This window comes from Myxocyprinus asiaticus, chromosome 33, assembly GCF_019703515.2.
Source record: "Myxocyprinus asiaticus isolate MX2 ecotype Aquarium Trade chromosome 33, UBuf_Myxa_2, whole genome shotgun sequence".
NCBI classification, from domain to species: Eukaryota; Metazoa; Chordata; class Actinopteri; order Cypriniformes; family Catostomidae; genus Myxocyprinus; species Myxocyprinus asiaticus.
In genome coordinates, this window is record NC_059376.1 from 15,098,750 (window position 1) to 15,122,674 (window position 23,925).

The window sequence follows — 23,925 nt, forward strand, 5'->3', positions numbered from 1 at the left end:
AGCCATTTCAAATTTGCATAGCTTACACAGCACCACATTGTTGGGTCTCTGGCTAAAATACTCCCATGCTTTAGATGACTGTAGGCGAGTTTTTTTTAGCTGCAGTTTGTTCTTCGAGGGAATCCATACTTAAACCGGGCGCTGCCATTTTAATTACTCCATTGCGACGTGCCGACGCATGTTATGCAAATCGACCTATTTCTGTAATCGATGATATCGATTATGTCGATGAATCATCCCAGCCCTAATTCACTAGCCTGCAACTTATATGCCAAAAAATTGTATCAACATCATTGACACCAAACTCCATTGGTTCTTGCATGTGTAGTGATGAATGTACAGTATAGCCCATTTGATGAATGGGTGGGGTTGATTAAAGATTGTTGGTGAATAGTGACGTTAATTTTGTTCTGTTTCTCATTCACAGCTATCACATGTCTTGGAATATACTCATACAGACTGCTTTTATGATGATACTTTCATGGTGCTATGTATGAGTGTTAAAGTTCAGTGTTTTGTTACACTTGCCTGGCATGACATCATCATCTACAAGTTCAACACTATCTCATTTACTAGTTAGTTTCTTTGTGTGAGTTTCTAAACAATGAAATAAAAAAGGTTTGGGCAAGGTTTTGTGTGCTTGTGTGTGACTGTTTGTAGGTGGGGTTGAAATGACTGTCCAGGCTTGGCTAACTGGGTCTGATGTGGACATCATTTATTTCCTGTCCTCTGTAAGGGAATGGAGACTAACATCCCTTTCTTTACCCCTGCATTGGAAACCACGCTGTCAGCCTCTGTTTCTTGAGCTGACTATCCTTGGCTTCATCTCCCCCTGCCAAATACACCCACACAATCATACAAAAATATACACTCTCTAAAACAAAGACAATGTCAGTGTGAGTCAACAAGCTCACAACCATATGTATAGCTATGAATAGATACATGAGTATTGCTCTTCAAAATGGTTAGCACTAGTAAAAAACTACAAAAAACATGTTAAGTTTAAAAATGTGGTAACACAAACTTCATGTGGTAACATCTAAATTAAATGGTTTGTTTCAAGTCAAAATTATTATTTACAATCACTGAATCAACCAGAATTCATTCGGCTTCCTCATCAAATCAAATTTGAAGGGGTTAGAGAAGGTATAAATAACTCTTAACAATAGCAATAGCAGGTCAGCACTTTTTTACAGTATACATTTAATTTTACAGTACACTGTAAAATTGTATGTACACTGTAAAAAAAGTTTGACTTTCCCTGACAGATTACTCCAACACTTCCATCCAGTTCTAAAAAAAAGTTATATATTCAGTACTGTGCCAAAGTTTTAGGCACTTGGGAAAAATGTTGCATAGTGAGGATGTCTTCAAAAATATTAATGCCATAAATAGTTTTCATTTATCACTTAATGTCATACAAAGTGGTGCTGTTGCCTTTAAAACAGCACCAATTCTCCTAGGTACAGCTGGATACAGTTTTTCTTGGTTGTTGGCAGTCCTTTAATGTAGCCAAAAAAAGACAGTGTTGCTAATTTTGTCAAGTTTTATAACACTTTCATATGAAGACATGGAAATATTACTAAAAAGTCTGACAACCACCACAGAGAACAATTACTGATCTTATGTTACACATTTAAAAATGTATCCTGTATTGGAGCTTGAAACAGAGTTTGAGAGCAGGTGAGTCAAGTGGTCAGTTGATGGGCAGTTCACAGGGGAACATCTGAAAAAGACAGAAAGCACCAATAAGTCAATCATCACTGAACATGAAATAGTATTTTATGAGAGTAATATAAGACTGGTCTGCCATGACATACAATAGAATGCTAATTATAAATATAATATACTAAAGATAATGTGTTTTTATTAAATACATTAACAAATGTGAAACCCAATTCTTGCACAAACTCTAATTTACAGTATTCATTTATGGTATATGTTCTTCAGGAATTGTGATTCATATTTCATAGAGGCACTTCTATAGCTATACTGCTGTTCTTCTGCATTAATGCCTTATTTTTTTATTAATAACATTTAAAACAAGACACAAACACATACTTCCCAATATGTAAATAGGAGTTTTTAAAAACCTATTTAAGGTGAAAATAGCAGATTATAACATCAAACGACACAGGCCAGTGTTATTCGCTAAAAAGCTACATGAAGCACTGTAACCAGGACTTTCACCCTAAAAATTAGCTTTTTTCCCCCCAGCTTTTAACATTAAGTGATCTTATTCTTGGTTAGAAATGAGAGAAAATGAGACAACCTTAAATCATAGTGACATTTTTCTGCTGATCGCATCCGTTTGTTTTGAAGTTAGCGGCCCCATGGTGCATGCAAACTTCTTTTTCTTCCTCTTCTTCTTCTTCTTCTTCTTCTTCTTCTTCGGTGAGTTTATTGGCAGGTCGCGAACCAACTGAATAGGAGCATACCTCCACCTATTTTTCTGAAGTGTGAAGAGATTGAACTCAAGTGTTTATTGTATATCCCTAAATAGAAAGTTTAAGACCGCTGAACCTAATGAATTTCATTATTATGTTTATTATTGTTCCTGCTCCTGGACCATTATTTAAGATGCTAGATATTTCAAATTGATGACATCCTGAAATTTCAAATTCTTTCCTTAATTAAATCCATTCTCTTTCATATTTAGGACATGCCAATAAAACATGTTCTACAGTTTCAACTTCCTGACATGCATCACATTAAAATGTCCCTATGGAAATGTCATCCAGTCTGACATGTATCCCAGTACTTCTGCCATTTGTTGTTACATGCTTCTGAGATTAAATGCTTTCCTTCTGCTCTGCTAAGTGTGATTTTGATATTTGGATTGTCCATCCTTAATGAATCTTTAGCCATTTTGTCTGCTTCTTCATTTCCCTTAATTCCAACATGGGCTGGTACCTATATAAAATTAACTAGATTTCCAGCCTGCATTAATTTGTATATTGTAATCATTATTTCTGTTAAAATATCACTGCGACGTGTCTGGAATGTTTGAATGCTCAGAAGTTCCACCACTGAGTCAGAACAAACTACCACTTTCTCCGGCATCACTTCTACCCAACTGAGTGCCATTTGTATTGCTATCATCTCAGCAGTGTACACTGATTCTCCATCTGTTATTCTCCCATATTTTCCTCTTTTAAATTCTGGAACATAGAAAGCTGCACCTGTCCTCCCAGTATCTGGGTTCCTTGAACCATCAGTGTACACTTGAAGAAATTAATAGTGAGCTGTTCCAAAATATGCTATCGTATAATTACTTATATTGTTTCCACACTCGTTTTTTTTATTTTATTATTCTATCTTGCAATAATAAGTCAATTTCAGGTTGAATGAAAAGCCAAGGGGGCACTGGGGAAATTAATACTATTGGACCAAATGTTATAGAGTCTAATGCCATTTCAGTAGCCCATTTCTTTGCTTTGCATGCAAATCCTGTACCAGATGTATTTGATGTTTCCCAACTCTCTTCAAGCACTTCTCTCACTGGATGTTCACTGTTTTGACCCTGTAGATTAATCCAGTAGGCCATTGCTAATTTTTGCCTTCGCAGATTCAATGGCATCTCTGATGTTTCTACCTACAATGCTGCTATTGGTGTTGTTTTGATTGCCCTTGTAATATATCTCAGCGCTTTAGCCTTAATAATATCTAATCTCTTTAGCATGGTAGCTGATGCTGATCCATAAACTATGCATCCATAATCTAAAACCGATCGAAGAAGTGCACAATATATGTCCTTCAATGACCGTTTATCAGCCCCACAATCTTGTCCTGCAACATATCTCATTAGATTCAACACCCTACCACTTTTATTTTCAATATATTCTATATGATCTTTCCATGTGAGCTTACTGTCAAACCACATTCCCAGATATTTGAACTTGGGTACCTTCTCCAGTGGTAGTCCATACATATTTAGTTGCAGGTTTTCTTTTATTTTTCTTCTTGTAAAAATCTGACAACAAGTTTTAGAGATAGAGAATTTAAACCCCCATTCTAAAGACCCCTGTTCAATGACTTCCAAATAAGAAACTTAAAACCCAGTTATATAATCTTCCTTCAATCCCAATCTTCTGTAATTTTATTAATAATCCTTCTTTCCACATCATGCCGTAAACCTATTCAATGTCGAAATAAACTGCTACCAGCACCTCTTTCAATGCAATAGTGTTTTTAATCTCTGTTTCCAATTTTACTATTGCATCCAGTGTGGATCGACCTTTCCAAAAACCATATTGATATGATGCTGACACACCTCTACTTTCTAACACATAATATAATCAATTTACAGTATTTTTTTCCATTAATTTGTTGAGGTTAGATGTGAGGGCAATAGGTCTATAATTCCCCACTACCGAAGACTCTTTTCCTGGCTTGGCAAAGGGAATTATAATTGCATGCCTCCATGCCCTTGGCAGTCTACCCTCTACCCAAACCTTATTAATTAGTTATAGGACTGTTTTAAGCACTATATCTTCTTGAGCATAACATAGCATATTTTATCTTTCCCTGGCGTAGTACGCCCAAACCAAACTAGTACTCTTAAATTCAAATAATCCAAATGCAGCATCTAAGGCTCCCTGTCCACCAGGTTTTTGATTATAAATATTTTGATGTTGTTCCAAAATGTCCCATCTTCTCCTTCTATATTTGTCATCTAAATTATCTGTACTATGGGACTTTTGAAAGGTGTTTACTAGTAATTCTGCCTTTTATTTCTCAGCGACAGCTGTTCTTTCTTCTCCTGTTAATACTGGAATACTGTTGGCTTTATATACTACAATCATCTTCTTTAAAGTACTCTATACATCTCCCAGCTGTGTTTCTTTCCCTATTGAAGAGCAGTATGATTGCCAGTATTTCCTTTTTGCTTCTTTAACTACTCTCTTAGCCTGTGCTCTTTTCCTCTGACATATTAACACGGATTATGGTACTAATGTTCTTTTTAGTACTCTGAAAGATTCGTTCCTGTTTTTAACTGCCTTAGAGCATTCTTCATTTCACCATGAAACTGTCTTCTTCCCATTACCTTTAGACTTGGGAATGGACTCTTCTGCTGCACCAATTATAATTGAACTTAGTTTATCTGCACAGCTGTCAATATCTTCATCATTATTAAAGTTTAATGGTTCCTCCTTGCATATTTTATAAAATGTTCCCCAATCTGCTATGTGGAATCTCCATCTTAACTGTTTTGTTGATGTATTCCTATGCATTTCCACTCCTACTGAGCAAACTCTAGGGAAATGATCACTCCCTATGTTGAATGATCTAATACTTTCCATTGACATTTTAATGTTATTGTTCCTGAAAATAATGTGAGGTCTAGACAAGACTTAAATGAATCTCTAATGTTAAATCTGGTTCCACTTCCATTATTTAAACAAACCAATAAATGCTCTTCCATAAATTCTTCCATAACTATTTCATTTTGGTCTTGTGACTGAACTCCCCCATATTATATTATGTGCGTTAAAATCCCCACACCATATCACAGTACCCTCAACATTTCCCCAAATTTGATTTAACTTTTCTGTAGATAACTGAGCATGGATTTTACAAATGTAAATTTTTTTAACTCTAAGTTGATGTCCACACCTCCACCATAACACACCCACTCTATATTTATCTTTCTGTATGCCACACCATCCCTCACAAAAGTTGCACACCCTCCACCACTTTTTTCTACTCTATCATTACTCACCAGTGGATACCCAGGAATAACAACGTTTAATTGCTGCTTAAGCCAAGTCTCTTGAATACATATCATATCTGGGACAGTTGTTAACTCATGTACCATTTTTTTTAATTCTTGACCATTTGCAATCAAACTTCGAGCATTCCAGTGTAATATTGTAAATGTCATGTCATTTGTTTACTTCTGTGCCTGTCTAGTAATTCCTGAGAAAGTACGGCACCCTCAGCTGGCCCTAGAAATGCCTGAATTTTCTCAACTGATATTTCTGTCATACCCAAGTGGCGGGCGGTGGCAGAAATTATGATCTTTAGTTTTTCTATCCTTTTATTTGTTTGAGCTGAGCAGTTAATAATTTCCACAATAAATGCAATAAAGTTAACTTTACTGACCACAAGCATATCTGCAACAATATTACACTTGTGACTACTCACTCCATTCCCAGGCTCTTCCTGTGTGTAAACTTGGGTTAATCTATTTTACATTCTGTGTCCTTGCTCACCCTGAATTTGTCTCACTGCTTAGGCATACAGTATATTGTGTACTGATTTATATTTCATTGCTTCCATTGCTTGTTTTTGGGCCCTGCATCCTAGAAAGGCTGCACTATGAGGCCCACCACAATTACAACACTTGGGCCAACACCTTCTCCACACCAACCATACTCGTGATCTCCACCATATTTACAGCATCTCTTACTTCCCTTGCACACTTCTCCAACATGACCTGGTCTTTGGCAGTTAAAGCATCTCAGTGCAAGTTTTATAAAAGTAGCTCACATATCCTATTTTAACACGTTCTGGCAGAGTCTTACTATTAATCGTTATCATCACTGTAGTGCTTGCTTATTTTTTCCCATTTCTATTTGATGATATTCGTCTTGCATCTGCTACTATTTCACTCATTATCTGTGCTTTTAGTTCATCATCTCCCAAAGACACCGGTACACCAGTAATCACTCTTTTAATGCTGTTATTTTCACCAGGAGCATGTCATTTCACTGCTATTCCCCCCAGTTCCTTCAGCTTTAATGCCACACCTTGTCGTTTTTTATCCATACAAAAAAGCAAAACACGATTGTTGGTTAAATATCTTGCTGATTTAATGTTTCTCACTGTTTTCTTTATTTACTTGGTCAATCGCATCGGATTGTTTATGTCCCTAATTGCCGCAAAAGTTATCATAGCTTTGTACTCATCCTCCATCCTCATTGATTTATTGATTCCTCCATCTTCTGTTACATTATCATCCGATTCAGAGTCCCTATTTTTCCGCTTATGTGATGTGTGAAAAACCTGGGACAATTCCTCACTATCCATGACTGAAGAGTCATCTTCACCATCCAAACAACCCACCTCCACCCTCTCTAGTCACAGCACAGTCGTCACTAACCCACCAACCACCAACCACAGGCCTTATTCTGTTCTATTTCTAAAATCTCTCGCGGACCGCATCAGAGCATTCGGAGGGTCGCAGGAAAATACAGGTCAAGCTCAGATGTGTTTGTTGCAACGTCATCTAAGGGATAGTGTGAGTTACATCTCATGTTTATGGTTTAACCCCAGCTCCAGTTAATCCAGTAATCTAAGATGAGCAGCCTGCTGGGCCATGCCTGATCCCAGGGAAGCACAACCAGACAAAAATACAGTTTTGAATGTTGGTTAATTTTTTCAGTTGTTTATGGACAAATAGTGTGTTTTAATGGTAAACAAAACATTCCTGTTTTTAAAAGAAAGAAGTACTCTTTAATCTACCCTATAATTTATGCAGTTGGCATGAAAGTGCTATTTGGACAAAATCAAATCAAGATATTCCTTTCTTGTCTTTTCTTTTTTACTCCAAATAGGGCCATGGTAAAAAAGGGTGTGTCCTTCCGCACAGCCACACCTAGCAACACATTACTGTGGGACATCACCCTGGACACAGGCCTGGATGGAAGTGTTGGAGTAATCTGTCAGAGAAAGTCAAGTGCAAATGGGAAAAGGTGAGTGTGTCTGTTAGGGTAAATTCAATTAATTACTTTAATCAGATGATTGGGCTGTGATTTCTTTAGTGGTATATACCACCTCTGATTAGACATAAATAGCATTCTATCACAATTTAGAGTCAGAACTACAGTATCTGTTTTAGAATGCCTAACTAAGCAAACCTCATTGAACTCATATGTCCATGTGTTCATTTGTTTTGAGCCATGCATGAATGTGCAGGTTTTGTAATACGTGTGTCAGGTGTGGGCTTAAAGGTGTAAGGGTCAAACAAGGGTGTGTGTGTGTGCCAGAATCCTATTAGTGAAAGCCTGACCTGAAGTCACTCACTATTTTTGGCTGACATTGTGGCCGTAGTGGAGACAAAGAAAACTGTGTATAAAGGTTATGGTGTCTATTGAAGTGTCACCTTTGTTCCTTAATAAGAACAGTCCCACAAATTCTTGGATCACAGTTAAGCTCTATATACAAGTAGGGTAGATTTGACAGAATTGTGGGGTGAGTGGCAAAACCATCCATTTGATCAATTAGAAATTAGCCACAGGGGTGAAGTCACTATAATCCATAACCAGAACCTTCCTGAGGTGACAGTAGAATTTGTAAGTTTCAAGGATTCTGTCTTTAAAAAATATAAAGGATTTACAAAGACCACATTTGAGTTATGTAATTTAAATTTCGTCTGGAAAATCATGTAAATCACGTCTGGTTTATCATTTGATTTGTGATCAGGTTAATGAATGTTAGATGACAAAACTGGTATCATCTGAATCAACAGGTTTATACAGTATATTAATCCACACAAGCCACAATTGTGAAACGCACTGTCTGTTACAGTATGTTTTTAGAATAGCCAGTTATATTTACATTTATTAATTTGGCAGACACTTTTATTCAAATAGCGATTCATCTTAAGGAGACAGTGGTATGAAAAGTGCTGCATTACAAAGTTTCACCAGCATCAGAATAGTAGTATTCAAGACAGATTATAGTGCAACAAGAATATATATATATATATATATATATATATATATATATATATATATATATATATATATATTATGACTGAATGGTTTCGTGCTCATGGAAAAGATGTGTTTTTAGCCGTTTTTTTTTTTTTTTTTAAAGACAGAGGGTAAGACTGCTTTATGGATGGAGTTGGGAAGGTCATTCCACCAATGTGGTACAGTGAAACTGAAAGTCTGGGAAAGTGTTTTGGTGCCTCTTTGTGTTGGTACAACGAGGCGCCGCTCATTAGCCGACTGCAGGCATCTGGTGGGAACGTAGCTCTGCAGAAATGATTTTAGGTATGCTGGAGCAGACCCAGTGACTGATCTGTATGCCAGCATCAGAGCCTTGAATTTGATACATGCATCAACTGGCAGCCAGTGGAGAGAGACAAGGAGTGGTGTAACATGCATTCTCTTTGGTTCATTAAAGACCAGACGTGCTGCTGCATTCTGGATCATTTGCAGGGGCCTAAATGAGAGCATTACAGTAGTCCAGTCTAGTTATGACAAGTGACTGAACAAGAAGTTATGTGGCATGTTCAGAGAGGAAGGGTCTTATCTTCCTGATATTGTGGAGTGTAAATCTACATGATCCTGTTGTCTTTGAGATGTGGTCTGTGAAACTGAGTTGGTTATCGATGGTTACCCCTAGATTTCTGACCGTTTTGAAAGGCATTACTGAAGTTGAACCCAGTTGCATGGTGATGTTGTGTTCAACAGCAGGGTTGGCTGGAAAGACGAGGAACTCAGTCTTGGCTGGGTTAAATAGCAGGTGGCCTATGTTTTATTTATGTCCATGTTTGTTTTCAACTGTATGTTTCTTATGTTTGGACTATTTTTATTTATAATGTTTCAAATTAAATAGAAGTGGTTTTGGGGGGTGGAATAACAATTATTTTGAACAAGTACATTTGATCAGGGCCATAGCTAGTGGGGAGAAAGGTGGTAATTATTCTAGGTGCCCACAGTTCTGGGTTCACATCAAATTCTAAACTGTATTTTTAATAGGAAAGAGGCCCAGAGCAATATACAGTCAGGGGGCCCAGAATACCTTGCTACGGCCGTCTAAGTATTACAACCCACCACGCTAGTGGGGTCGGTTGTAAAAACTATACCCTTTGTAACTGACATTAATTTACACTGTTTATTAATAACTGTACATTTCTAAACTACTTTAAAGCACACAAATATGGGAATATCATTACAGTGTATATAGTATTATATGTGAGTTGCAAAAAAAACACTGAGTTACAGATATAGAAACTAAATGTGCCACAATACTCCCCTAATATTATGAGTAATGTAAGAGCTGTTTTCTGTTATTTAATCATCATCATCTCATACAGTAGCTCAATAACTCCTCTTTAATTTCTACTTCTTTATGACAGAAGGATTTTAGCATTGTCTAAATTTTGTGACGATATTCCTTCCTCAATGACGGGGATTGGGAATGTTTGTTGGACGATATACTTTGTGTATACTTAGAAATGTCAGATTCCAATCTTAATCCATCTTAAAACTAGTTCATAATTGGCTCAAGTCACCACAGCAGTATCCTAATGTTTGCACAATTTTCTGATGTTTATGTAGTATTCCACTTTAAGAGTTTAAAGCAGATGATTGGTGAAAGTGATTTCTGAAGAAAGGATAACCTAAATCACTCTTTCAAATATTGCCACTGAGGCAAAGACTTGTACCCATCAGTAATCTATTTGTTTTTTTGTTTTGATACTGTACGTGATGCATCACAAAAACACCCACACGAGGAGACCAGAGGGACCGTCCACCCAAATCTGGATAGTGTCCTTTTTCACTGTGTATTGTTTTTGTATATGGTACGTAGTGATTTATGTAATCCATCTAAGGACTAACAAAAAGATTTGCAGCCAGTAAACAATAGATAATTCTGTTTGTTTGAGATAAAGAGATTGGTAACATAATTTTTGGAATTATATTGTTTGTTTTTCTGAATTTCATAAGTTGTTTGATATTAACCCAAATCAAGATAACTAGTTGATTTGTACAAAGACTTTAAAGAGCATGGAAGTAAAATCTCAATCCATCTTTTTAAACAAAACAAACATATCCATGCACACACGTGTAGACAAATATGCCATTCAAAAGAATATGAATTTTTTTTTTTTTTTTTGGTTCATACCCAGAGTTTGAAAGCTGTGCATTATAAAGCTTTAAGATTTGAGACTGATGCATCAGATATGGGGTGATCCCATATCTTATTGAAAGTATTATGCAGCACATTGATGGGATTGCACTGCTAATAGGTTAAAATGGTATGGCTTGCTGATTTCTGAAAGGGTGATCCAACGAGCTGTGAATCTTTTAACCTGCTGTGGGCATTGGAATAGTTGACTGCATTTTAAATGGCCGGCCTAAGGACAGTGTGTAAAGAGCTGTGGGTAACCACTTCTAGGAAAGGGCATAGAACTGCTCTTCTGTTGCCTCAGTTGACATAAAAGTACCCATTTTAATTAGTTTGAATGAAAGCATAGCAGCTTTGAAATGAAGCTGTAGATGTGACAGTAGTTTGGCCATAGAAGATGAAAAAGGTTTAGAACAGTGGTTTTCAACTGGAGGGACAGAGTCGGGGACAACAGGAAAAAAACAATACACAAGGCAAATAATAAAATGCAAGTAAAAACATAATAATGTATAGTTAGGGTAGCAAAATAAACAGGCTTATCAACTTTTAAAGGGGAAGAGAAAACACATTCCATATCTTTTGTTGCTGACGTCAAAGGCTGGGCAACCAATCAAACTCAATGGTATTTTGGTGCAAATTCTTCACTTGATAGGTGCTAGCCAAAGTCCACATGCAACAGGGACAACGTGGTTTGAGACAACCACATTGTGTTAATATTTTTTTGTATTGTTGGCCTTTTTTGAACCTTTGTATGAGAAATTTTTGTAGCACTGTGTTAGGTTTCACATGATAAAGCAAAGACGTTTAGTGTATGGTTTTTGGTTTAGAGTTTATTTTAAGATTTTTAATGGCACATTCTCTTTCAGATTAAACAAACTCCAAGCCATTCTACAGATGGATTTTGAAGTGGAAAACGTCAGCAGTCAATCAGAGATTCAAGTGATAAAGTGGGAATTGACGCTTCCTTATGATGTCAAAATGATGGGGGCATCAGAGGGCACCATGAGGATCTACACCACTCAGAGGGACTTTGTAGGCCTGGCTCCTCTAGTTATGGTAGGTCAGCTGTGAAAGTACAGTTTTGTCTTAAGGGTCTTGAGGATCGTGGGTTTGGTGTGATGCCAGAGGTTTTGTGAAGGTTTTCAGGGACACCAAAACAGTGGTCAGAGACATGAGGACTTTTAAGAGCCCTTCTTTCTGGGGGAGCCTTAAATGTTATTTGAAAAAAAAATGCATAATGCAGCGGAATCCTGATATGGATACAAGAGGCTGTTCTGTTTGAATGGAAGTCAGTGGAGGAGATGCTTCAGATGCGCCACTGAATGAACCGCTTTTGTGCGAAAACAGCTTGTCACATAATAAATTACCTGCCCATTCACTAATCTTCAGCATGTTTGGCATGACATTCATTTTGGAGTGAGCTATATTTGGAGTTTACTATAAAAAAAATGTCACAGTACAATTACACAAGTGTAGTTTATTTTACGCCATTACCTATTTATTTCTATGGTATCCGCAAACAGTGACTGACTGTCGTTAAAGTCTGAAAGCGATTTAATAATGTCAGAGCCATGAAGATGTCAAGAACACATAATGGTTATATGATTATATTCCATATAAAATAACTGGAGCCATGGTGCAGTGGTAGGTGCACATGCTTGCATATTGGAGTTGTACTGTATTGCTTCTGTAGATGCAGGTTTGAGTCTGGCCTGTACCAAGAAACAGAGCATCTTGTTTCCTTACATTACTGTTGGTAATTTTGGTAACTTCAAATTATTTAAATGACTAACTGTTAGTTCAACCACTGATCAACTGTCACTGTATCCACCAAAAGACATAGAAAACTGTTTAACAGAGGTTTCTTTTTAAAGTACAGTCTTATGGCTTTTCCAGCTGGGTGCCAGGGACTCGTGATCATAACTGCGCTGTAAATGTGACAAGATTCATCTGCTAGACTGATAATGTTGGCCTTTGGGATGTGTCCAGACATGAGCAGATTTGGACATTATCAGTCAAATGTTCTGTAACAGCTCTTATACAGAGCTGGATGCCATCTCAGAAATCTGAACAACAGCACAGGACAGAGAATGGCCAAAAGATAATAAAACTCTTCATAAGTCTGGAAGATCTGTTTTTGGAGGGTTGTGAGAGCTTTGAGACCAAGCAATAGCAAATAGGGCTGTGAGTTGGGCTTTCTTAATAAGGACCTATAATTAAACACCCCATAAAACAATTTTACAAGCACAATTTTCTTTGCTCTGTTAACGTATTACTATCAAAACAAAAAAACGTATTGAAAGGCTTGCCATTTTTAAATATCTAATAGCCATTCATTTTACAGCACAGCCCAGCAAAACACAGCTGTGTGATCCACCTTATGGTAATGGTAAATTATTTCTTTCTTTTAATGTTAGGCTAAGTTGAAATTTGCTTATTGCATTCCGTAAAGAAAAAATAAGTGAACTTCACTCCTCTAAACTTGTTTCATTTACTGTACGTCAGCTGACATTTAGTATCTGTCAGGAACTTCAGTGGTTTGCCTCATTAGACTGGAACATCAAGTTTCATTGTAGACAGTAATGGGACATTAGATTTTGTCCCATAGAATAATCCTTTTTTACTCTTCATTTGTTCTTGTCAAAATGTACTTTTGATTACATAAAGTTGTATCAATCTAGTTGTCATGCACTGTAGTGTGTCTCTGTCCCAGATTATGTAAAATGATTGACACAGTTTGTTCCATCCTAAAATTGTGTACTGTAGTGTGCTCTTTTTACCTATAAAATGATTTATTGCCACAGATGCTAAAAAATATATTGTGACTTTAAAGACCCCATGAAATAGCTTGACGAGAGCAGTTTTTTGGGCTGTCTTGATGTACTGTATTTCAACACAATGGGGGACATATCAAAGGACTCATCCCTTTTATAAATAAAAAGAATGGTCAGTATGCTTTAGTTACGTCACAGCCATGACCCATGATTTGCTAGTTGGTTGCAGGTTGTACTAGGAGGACATTCTTATTCTATAGAGCATTAGACATAATTTGTGCTGTGCAAGATTATTTATCATTATCTTTGTCTGATGTCACGGATAAGAAAGAATGTACATTTTATGTGTGTATATATCTGCTAAAAGTGAATTTGGTCAACTTTTAGGCATACACTAGCATATACTGTACATGACCTCCAAGCTAATTGACATGGACTAAAAGCCACATAACTCAAATTGTTTATGTTTTAATGGGGTATTTAAATTAATCAGATTAGTAGATTGAACAGTGCTTTTATAACTGGCAAATCACTGAATTTTCTGGGGCTGCTTAATTTTTTTAGGTTAGCACAGTTTTAAGGCCCAACCTCTCACTTTGATCTGTGTTCCCTGTTCAGGATACAGAGCTGATGAACACTGCTGTGCTGACCGGTAAGAGGGTTACAGTAGGCATAAGAACCGTTGCTGTGGAACAGGATGGTTCTGTGATGGATGTCTCTGACTTTGCGGACTGCAGCTCCACAGATGACGATGTTCTCAAGGTACAGTGTGTGCTCAAAAAGCAAAGCATTTGAATTAGTTCAGTGAGTGTGTAAACATGTTCAACTTCACTTTTCTATATGACACCTGTAGTTGTCTTTAGGGACATAGCTGGCCAACAAATTTAGAAATTGCTATTGCACTTACATGAATTTGCAATGGATGATTAAAAAGGCAAAGGAAAAAGATGTGTGTTGAAACACATGAGAATTTGCTGTAACATAACAGAATGGAGCCAGACCGGAATGCTGAAACAATGCCTACATAGCAATTTGGCTTATCGAATAAGTGATTCCAGCAGAAAATGAAAGTCTTTTCAGAAGAAAAGCAAGTTATTACATCTTGATTTAAGATTACGAAGACATTCTTTCTTTGAAATAACATGCACCAATGAATCGTTCACAAAAAGCTCACAAACATGCATTGAGAAATTACTGTATATGTCAGTTTAGATTTTGTATTGAATCGGAAAGATATGCAATTATATGATGTCTATGAGATGGCCCATCTTTTTCCCTATAGACTTCAATGTAAGTAATATTTCTTTAATATCTTCTGGAAGTTGAATAAAATTCATATCTAGATAATGTCAAACTGTCATTTTCTGTGCATGTTTGAGATAGAATGCAGTGTCCTTGTATGCTTGTCATTGTCAAAGGTCTCCAAAGAACATCTCAAAGTCATCTCTTGTGTAAGCAACCGAAACAGGACAGGAAGGTCTTGTATAAAAGTCATTAAGCCATACACCAACCTTACTCATGAGAGCTGTGTCCTCTTTGGTGAGGACTTAATCCGAAAGGACAGCTCAGCACCATACTGTGACTGCAGCCAAGATGAGAGACTTAAAAGTACTTCAACTGTCAAGGACAACAACATTTTCTGGTCTCATTACTTAGAATTACATAGAAATGCAGTTACTTTGATGTCCTCAAAGAGAAAAAACCCATTCATAGTTAAACAAGTTTATGCATGAGCAACAAACATGGTGTACAGTCATCCATGTTCATTCCCACAAAATAAACTTAGACAGACTTAAAAGAACTTCAACTGTCAAGGACACCAACATTTTCTGGTCTCATTTCTTAGAATTACATAGAAATGCAGTTACTTTGATGTCCTCAAAGAGAAAAAAACCCATTCATAGTTAAACAAGATTATACATGAGCAAAAAACATGGTGTACAGTCATCCATGTTCATTCCCACAAAATAAACTTAGACAGGGTTACATCCAGTTTCACATACTTTCTGAGTATGTACTGAATTCGATGAAGAATACTCCAATACTTCTGGACCATTGATGTGGACACACTATCTATAGTACATACACAAAAGAGCCACCCATTTCACAGTTTTCCATAATTTGTAATTGTCCATTACACAGTTCTTTAGAAATATTGGACAGCAGAATGCCAATCAGAATCAAGTCTGTTAAGTATTGCTAGGGTGCCTTGTAATAAATTATTGTTATCACGCTTAGCATTCTGTTATCGTCTAATCTGTCCATCCATCTACAGTATCCATCATTTCATCAATTCAATGCTCTCACTTCAGGTTATATGTTCCCCAGCCATCCATATGCCCTCATCCTTTAATCTTTGTCTTCAAACTTTCACTAATGTGTCCTGAGTATCGTATCTCCACATTAACACTTACAGGTGCATCTCAATAAATTAGAATGTCGTGGAAAAGTTCATTTATTTCAGTAATTCAACTCAAATTGTGAAACTCGTGTATTAAATAAATTCAATGCACACAGACTGAAGTAGTTTAAGTCTTTGGTTCTTTTAATTGTGATGATTTTGGCTCACATTTAACAAAAACCCACCAATTCACTATCTCAACAAATTAGAATATGGTGACATGCCAGTCAGCTAATCAACTCAAAACACCTGCAAAGGTTTCCTGAGCCTTCAAAATGGTCTCTCAGTTTGGTTCACTAGGCTACACAATCATGGGGAAGACTGCTGATCTGATAGTTGTCCAGAAGACAATCACTGACACCCTTCACAAGGAGGGTAAGCCACAAACATTCATTGCCAAAGAAGCTGGCTGTTCACAGAGTGCTGTATCCAAGCATGTTAACAGAAAGTTGAGTGGAAGGAAAAAGTGTGGAAGAAAAAGATGCACAACCAACCAAGAGAACCGCAGCCTTATGAGGATTGTCAAGCAAAATCGATTCAAGAATTTGGGTGAACTTCACAAGGAATGGACTGAGGCTGGGGTCAAGGCATCAAGAGCCACCACACACAGACGTGTCAAGGAATTTGGCTACAGTTGTCGTATTCCTCTTGTTAAGCCGCCCCTGAACCACAGACAACATCAGAGGCGTCTTACCTGGGCTAAGGAGAAGAAGAACTGGACTGTTGCCAGTGGTCCAAAGTCCTCTTTTCAGATGAGAGCAAGTTTTGTATTTCATTTGGAAACCAAGGTCCTAGAGTCTGGAGGAAGGGTGGAGAAGCTCATAGCCCAAGTTGCTTGAAGTCCAGTGTTAAGTTTCCACAGTCTGTGATGATTTGGGGTGCAATGTCATCTGCTGGTGTTGGTCCATTGTGTTTTTTGAAAACCAAAGTCACTGCACCCGTTTACCAAGAAATGTTGGAGCACTTCATGCTTCCTTCTGCTGACCAGCTTTTTAAAGATGCTGATTTCATTTTCCAGCAGGATTTGGCACCTGCCCACACTGCCAAAAGCACCATAAGTTGGTTAAATGACCATGGTGTTGGTGTGCTTGACTGGCCAGCAAACTCACCAGACCTGAACCCCATAGAGAATCTATGGGGTATTGTCAAGAGGAAAATGAGAAACAAGAGACCAAAAAATGCAGATGAGCTGAAGGCCACTGTCAAAGAAACCTGGGCTTCCATTCCACCTCGGCAGTGCCACAAACTGATCACCTCCATGCCACGCCAAATTGAGGCAGTAATTAAAGCAAAAGGAGCCCCTACCAAGTATTGAGTACATATACAGTAAATGAACATACTTTCCAGAAGGCCAACAATTCACTAAAAATGTTTTTTTTATTGGTCTTATGATGTATTCTAATTTGTTGAGATAGTGAATTGGTGGGTTTTTGTTAAATGTGAGCCAAAATCATCACAATTAAAAGAACCAAAGACTTAAACTACTTCAGTCTGTGTGCATTGAATTTATTTAATACACGAGTTTCACAATTTGAGTTGACTTACTGAAATAAATGAACTTTTCCACGACATTCTAATTTATTGAGATGCACCTGTACATCCAGTATGTTTGCTGTGGAGTAACAAAAGCAGAACTCACAGCCATCTGGCCATTTGGCCTACTGTATAAATTTATATCTTCATCCCCCATAATTCACAGGGTTATATGAAGTATAAGTCAGCTTATAGTTGCAATCTTAATATATTTACCATCTTTATCAGCCTGTGATATTCTCACAAAGTTAAACCCTAAAGCCTTCATTGTGTTTTTTTAGAGTTCACTGATCAGATATTTGTAAGCCTAAGTGTCTGAAGTATCTGCTAAGATTCTTAATCCAATAATGTAACTTACACCGGGTTCAAACATCCTCCATGAGCGAGGAGTGAGCGGTGCATTTTCATTTCGTTGCCCATATTAACAGATGACACTGTTTACACTGCAAGCGTGAGTTGTGAGGTGAAGCATCCCAGAAGCGTCCCAGATGCAGCAGTGAGCGAATAGTTTTGGCATTCAGCCTATTTTTGCCGTGCGGCTCACACTGAGCTCAGTGGCCTTTGGTGCTGTACAAAACTAAAATAATCAGATTATTGAAAAGACACAAAAGCAAATCGAAATGATTCAAACAAAACCTATAGTACACTACAATTTATATGTCTGCATGCAAGTAAACTCAATAAAATAACTTATTAAAGGAAAGAATTAATAAACTGACTGACATTTTGCCATTCTGTGAATATAGGTGAAAACTTTACCCAATCACAACCAAGTGTGCTGATAAAGATGAAGCGCACGTGACTGCCCGCTGTTGTCCTTGAAGCAGCAATAACCTTAGCTTATTATGACCTTATTAAAGAAAAACTTTGGCGTAGGACCCCATAGATAACTTTATTTTCTGCACAGAGGTGTTACTGTTTCTCGCGGAAGAGATGTGGCCAATGTGAATGTCCAACACGACCGCCCTGCTTACGGAGGATGTGTGAACCCGGCGTCATAGGTTTACCTCTCTTTCACTTGATGCTTGAATGTGTGCTTATACCGTCTTTGAAACAATACAGTTCAGTCCTACTTATAGAAACCAGGTACTGACCACATTTACACCCTAGTGAAAAAGTAATATACCAGATTGTTTTTAAAATACATTTATTTTGTGATAAGTATACTACAAATACATTAACATATCTATGTACTAATTGAAAGTACTATGCAATTGCACTTATCTCAAGCTTTCTTCAAATGCACACAGAGAAACTTTGATAACTTTGAAAGTAGGACAGCTTTTACAAATGCAATTAGAAGTATATTAGTTCAAATGTAGTTGTAAAGGGGGTACAAGGGAAAGGAGGAGGTGAGAACCGGCTTAACAATATAAATAATATTTAATTAAATAAAAAGACACACAAACACATACAGGGCAGCTGCCCATAATTCTCTCTCTCTCTCGAGCTGCCGTCTTCGGTCGCCTTTATCCCTCGCTCGCCTCATCAGGCTGATTGGGGTCCGGGCGTCCGTCATTCCGCCCAGCTCTGCTCTCCTCCGCGCTACACTCCTCCCTGCGTTGCCTCAGGCCGGGTGTACAACCCCCCCCCCCCCCCCCCCAGCCGCCGGCAGGTCATAAAAAAAAAAGGCGAGGGAAAGGCCAACATGGAGTGACAGTACGAGAGAGAGAGAGAAAAAACTCACTCGCCGGTTCTCTGATGCACCATCGCGTGGTCACCGATCACTCCTCCACCCTCTCAGGCGGACGACAGGCGCTCCTCCCCGGGCGGACCGGAGTCAAACCTCTGACCCCCAGTGGACAGAACGCCTCTCCGCTTTTCTGGCAGCACGTGGGGACGCTCCTCCACCCCTGGCAGCGACTCCATTGCTCCAGGCGGTCGGGGAGTCCCATCCCTCCTCGCCTCGTGGACGGCGGCCTTTCCCCGCGTCCGGGCAGTCGGGCTACTCCGTCCCCCGGCGGATGGCAGCGGCGCTCCCCTGGGTGGACGGCAGTGTCGAGGACTCTACGACGGGCATCCCTCCTCCCTCCCGGGTTTCGGCACCAATGTAAAGGGGGTACAAGGGAAAGGAGGAGGCGAGAACCGGCTTAACAATATAAATAATATTTAATTAAATAAAAAGACACACAAACACATACTGGGCAGCTGCCCATAATTCTCTCTCTCTCTCTCGAGCTGCCGTCTTCGGACGCCTTTATCCCTCGCTCGCCTCATCAGGCTGATTGGGGTCCGGGCGTCTGTCATTCCGCCCAGCCCCGCCCTCCTCTGCGCTACAGTAGTGTACTTTAAGAAAGTACACTGGTTAGGTGCTCGTTTCCATCTACAATTTATTGTCTGCCAAAAATACACTTTTGTATACTGAAGCACCCAAGAATAAAGTGTGCTTAAGTATATTATTTTTGCACTAGGGCATGCACTTAAGAAAACGGTTTGATGGAGTTACGTGACGCTATGCCAGTGGAAGCAGCCTAGTGGCATTCTCAGCTACACTTTACTACAGTTATCCTTTCAATCAACATTACTCTGTGAGAACTAATTTAGTTTTGATTGTTAAACTGCGCTGGAAATGTAGGATGTCAAAGAATTCAAAATCGTCAGCCTGTGGGGACATTAAAAAGCACTGATGTTCACACGCGTCTGATGACTCTCAAGAGCAAGATGGCAGGGGTCCGGTTGGGAATGACAACGTGCCTCAGGATGTAGGTCAAGATACATCCTGCACAACTCTGAACATACAGCGAATGAGACACAAGCATTGACCGCTTGTCGTTTGTCTGTTTTTAAAAATATAATAAAGTGTGTTTCTTCAAGAGCGTGTCTTTGTGACGAACAGCATTTCTTGTCATGTGTCACTCCGAGACATCTTTAATATATTTGGCGACTTCCCAGATCCATGGTTTTGCCATTTCCCGATCATCGATCGTCGTCTGTCAATTGTGTCACAATCGGCATTGGGAACTTTGTAAGACATCGTCGATATCCGATAACAATGTCCTATTGCCCAGCCCTAGTCTGGTGTTGAAAACTTGACTGGCCTGCATAAAGCCATCTGAACCCCATTGAAAACCTTTGGGATAAATTTAAATGCAGACTGCATGCCAGGCCCCATCACCCAGCATCGGTGATTGACCTCACTGATGCTCTTGTGTCTGAACAAAATCAAATCCCCATTGCAATGTTCCAACATCTAGTGGAAAGCCTTCCCAGAAGAGTGGAAGCTGTTAGACCGGCCATGGTTTTGAGATTAAATGCTCAAAAAGTACATGTGGGTGTGATGTTGGGATGCCCACATACTTTTAGCCATATAGTGTATTTATAACAGATCAGAGAATCAGAAAATATCAGACCCTCTAAAAATAACTGGACCAAACTTTAATCTATTGAATTTAATGTCCTATAGAGGACAGGCTGATGATATTCATCGAAGGATAAACTTTAATGTATACATACATATGTTTTCTATTACATTTTATATGATGGGCTTTATCGAAGGATAAATCTTAATGTATACATACATATTCTTTCTATTACATTTTATAAGATATATATAAGATTATAATAAACAAATATATGCTTTTGACTGCTGTGAGCCCATGATCTTACAAGTGCAAACATATTTAATCTACTTTTCATTGCTAATAGGATAAAGACCATAAATAGTATGGATTATGACATCTTATGCACTGATAAACAGGATATCTACCATCCATTTAAACAATGTTTGTGAGCAAGCGTTCAACTGCCAATCAGGCATTAAAGAGTCCCATAGTTCATATCAAGATATAGAGACATTACATACACTATATACACAGAAACCAACTCATATACATACTTAGCCTACACTCTAATGTGTTTATGTTGTGCTTACTTGCTATTCCACACCAGGATATCGGTCAAAGTCACCTCTATCTGCCTTCTTAAATCTTATTGAAATTTAATTGCATCATAAATTATCCAATTGATTTAATAATTTCACTGCATGCATTTGATATGCCCATGCTGAACTTTTACGTGTCTTTGAGACTACCAAAGTCATGCGTTATATTTCAAAAGTGACAGTAAACGTGCAAAGGTTACATTAGAAATTCTAATGCAGCGGAATGGCCATGAAGCAAGCAAGGAAAAACCACTAGTCTGATTTAATGTGTAGTTTACCACCATTCGTTGCTCAGTGTAAATTTGAATAATTGTGTAAGATTATGGTTTTGACCTAGAGGTTAGTGTTTAGGTTCATTACCCGTATTTGCTATACGACCTTCATGTACAGTCAGGTCAGCATGGAAATGTACAAATGGTACAGTAGATCAGTGTTTCCCAAACCAAACCTGGCATGAGTCCATTTTATTGTTTGTCTCACATATTATAATGGATATCATTTAACATAATCATTATTAGTATTAATGTCACTTTTAAATAAATAACAAACGATACTCAGACCCACCAAATGCTGTAGCTTCCGTCCTGTAGTTTCCTACTGATCAAAGGAGATTCATTGGATTTTATGTAGAATTTTTTTTTTTACATAGTAAATTTCATGTGGAAGTTGAGTTTATTAGTAGAGGCAGTAAATTACTACTAAAAACAGCTTAAATCTTAAATAGTTATGCACTTGTAAATGCTGATCTGAATTGAACCCAAATTATATTTTATCCCAAAAATGCATGTTTGTACTGGGGCTATGCGCAAACAAATCCTCTTAGTCAAAATTCCATACAAATCAGCTAAAACATGGAAACATCAATGTGAACAGCCTGCTTGCTTTGTGTTGAGAAAAACATGATTTTTTTTTTTTTTTTGGTGTCCTCAGGTATCTGACAGATGCGACTTTGTCTATGTAAATGGAAAAGAAACCCAGGGACGATTGCGGATGCTGGTGAACTTCACCTACAGTTACCTGAGCGCCCAGCTGGAAATGAAGGTATGGTTTCCTCGTCTTCCATTGGACATCGAGTTGTCTGATACAGAACTAAGTCAAATCAAGAGCTGGAGGATTCCCATCATGTCCACCAAAAGGTATGTTAAACATTCACCATGTTTACATGCATATCACTTTCAGATTAAGGTCTATATTCTGGTTAAACCTTTATTCTCAAAAAGACTATAGGAATATTCCAGTATACATGTAATCAGCATATTCCGAATAATCTAACGCATGCACATTCTTTTCCTTATTTTTATTCTGGAAATACTGGGGATGCTCGCTCTAGACATTTATTACACTGCATCTTTGTATTTCTGCAGAGTCATTCAATAAAATCATTAATTTACATTCATGTCTTTGACAGTTGCTCATGCGAGAGTAGTAAATTACAAATGTAGATCACAAGGCTGTTACAGCGCTTTTGTTAGTCTGTATATTATGCTGATTTCTATAAATATTTGGGAAAAATATCTTCACTACAAAAAACTTTTCTCTTCTATTGCTTTATTTAAAGAATTACTTTCATTTGACTATGCACAGAGATAAATTAATATTTTTTAAAAGTGGATATTCTGAATAAGGTGCGTACATGACCCAAAATCCCAGTTTATTCATGCATATGCCTGCTGTCTTATTGGGATGTTTAGAATCAGAAATATTGGCTACATTGAAGGCAATCTGGAAAGCATGTATAAATAACACGTACATAATCAGAACACGACCAAATTCTGATTATCTTAATATCAAAATCTTCTTGGATGCATGTAAACTAGGTCATTGTTATTATAACAGTGTGTGGGTATAAAGGAGTTTGTGCACTGAAATAAGTCTGAGTTGCTACTTCCAGTTTGTTGAATAGGGAAAAATAAAGTATGTGAAAGATTGACTTGTGCTGAATGTTAAGATGCACACAAAGAACTGATCCAAGAAGGCTGGTTTCTCTACAGATACCATGTTTTTAAAACCATATTATCGGTTTAATTGTTTAACACTTGCTAATTAAACTCCCAAATTAAAGATTTAAAGCTGCATTATTTATTGAGTACATCAACAAACAGTGTTCAAAACAATGTCCTTACCTTACCCCGAATCACTACTGTAAGCCTATTAAAATGATTAGAATTTTGAGCTGTTGGGTTCGATTTGGCGCAAAATCGCTGGTTTATGACATGCATCCTTGCGTCATTACGTCATGTCCGCACACACATGAAAGAAGTGCCAGCTGTCTCATGTTCCGGCTGGAGAAACTAACTACGCTGTTCAGTTTAGTTCAGTAACACTCACACAGTTCAGGACAGCATCGTTGCAGTCTAGATGGATGTTTATCTGTTATCCATTTGATAAAGCTGCTTATCTGCTATAATGCTTGGATATGTTTTCTGGTAGGGTCGTTGAAGCTTATATTGCTTGTCATGCTTTTATGAATC

General features: G+C 37.9%; 1 protein-coding gene across 1 annotated transcript in view; it reads left to right on the forward strand.

Moving 5' to 3' along the window:
* Positions 1–23,925, forward strand: part of LOC127424525 (transmembrane protein 132D-like) — a 58,749-nt gene that overhangs the window by 22,749 nt on the left and 12,075 nt on the right. The window contains exons 3-6 of the mRNA XM_051669841.1: positions 7,560–7,697; positions 11,733–11,922; positions 14,259–14,402; positions 22,385–22,590. Coding sequence (XP_051525801.1) covers positions 7,560–7,697; positions 11,733–11,922; positions 14,259–14,402; positions 22,385–22,590 — 678 coding nt within the window. The remainder of the gene's footprint in view (positions 1–7,559; positions 7,698–11,732; positions 11,923–14,258; positions 14,403–22,384; positions 22,591–23,925) is intronic.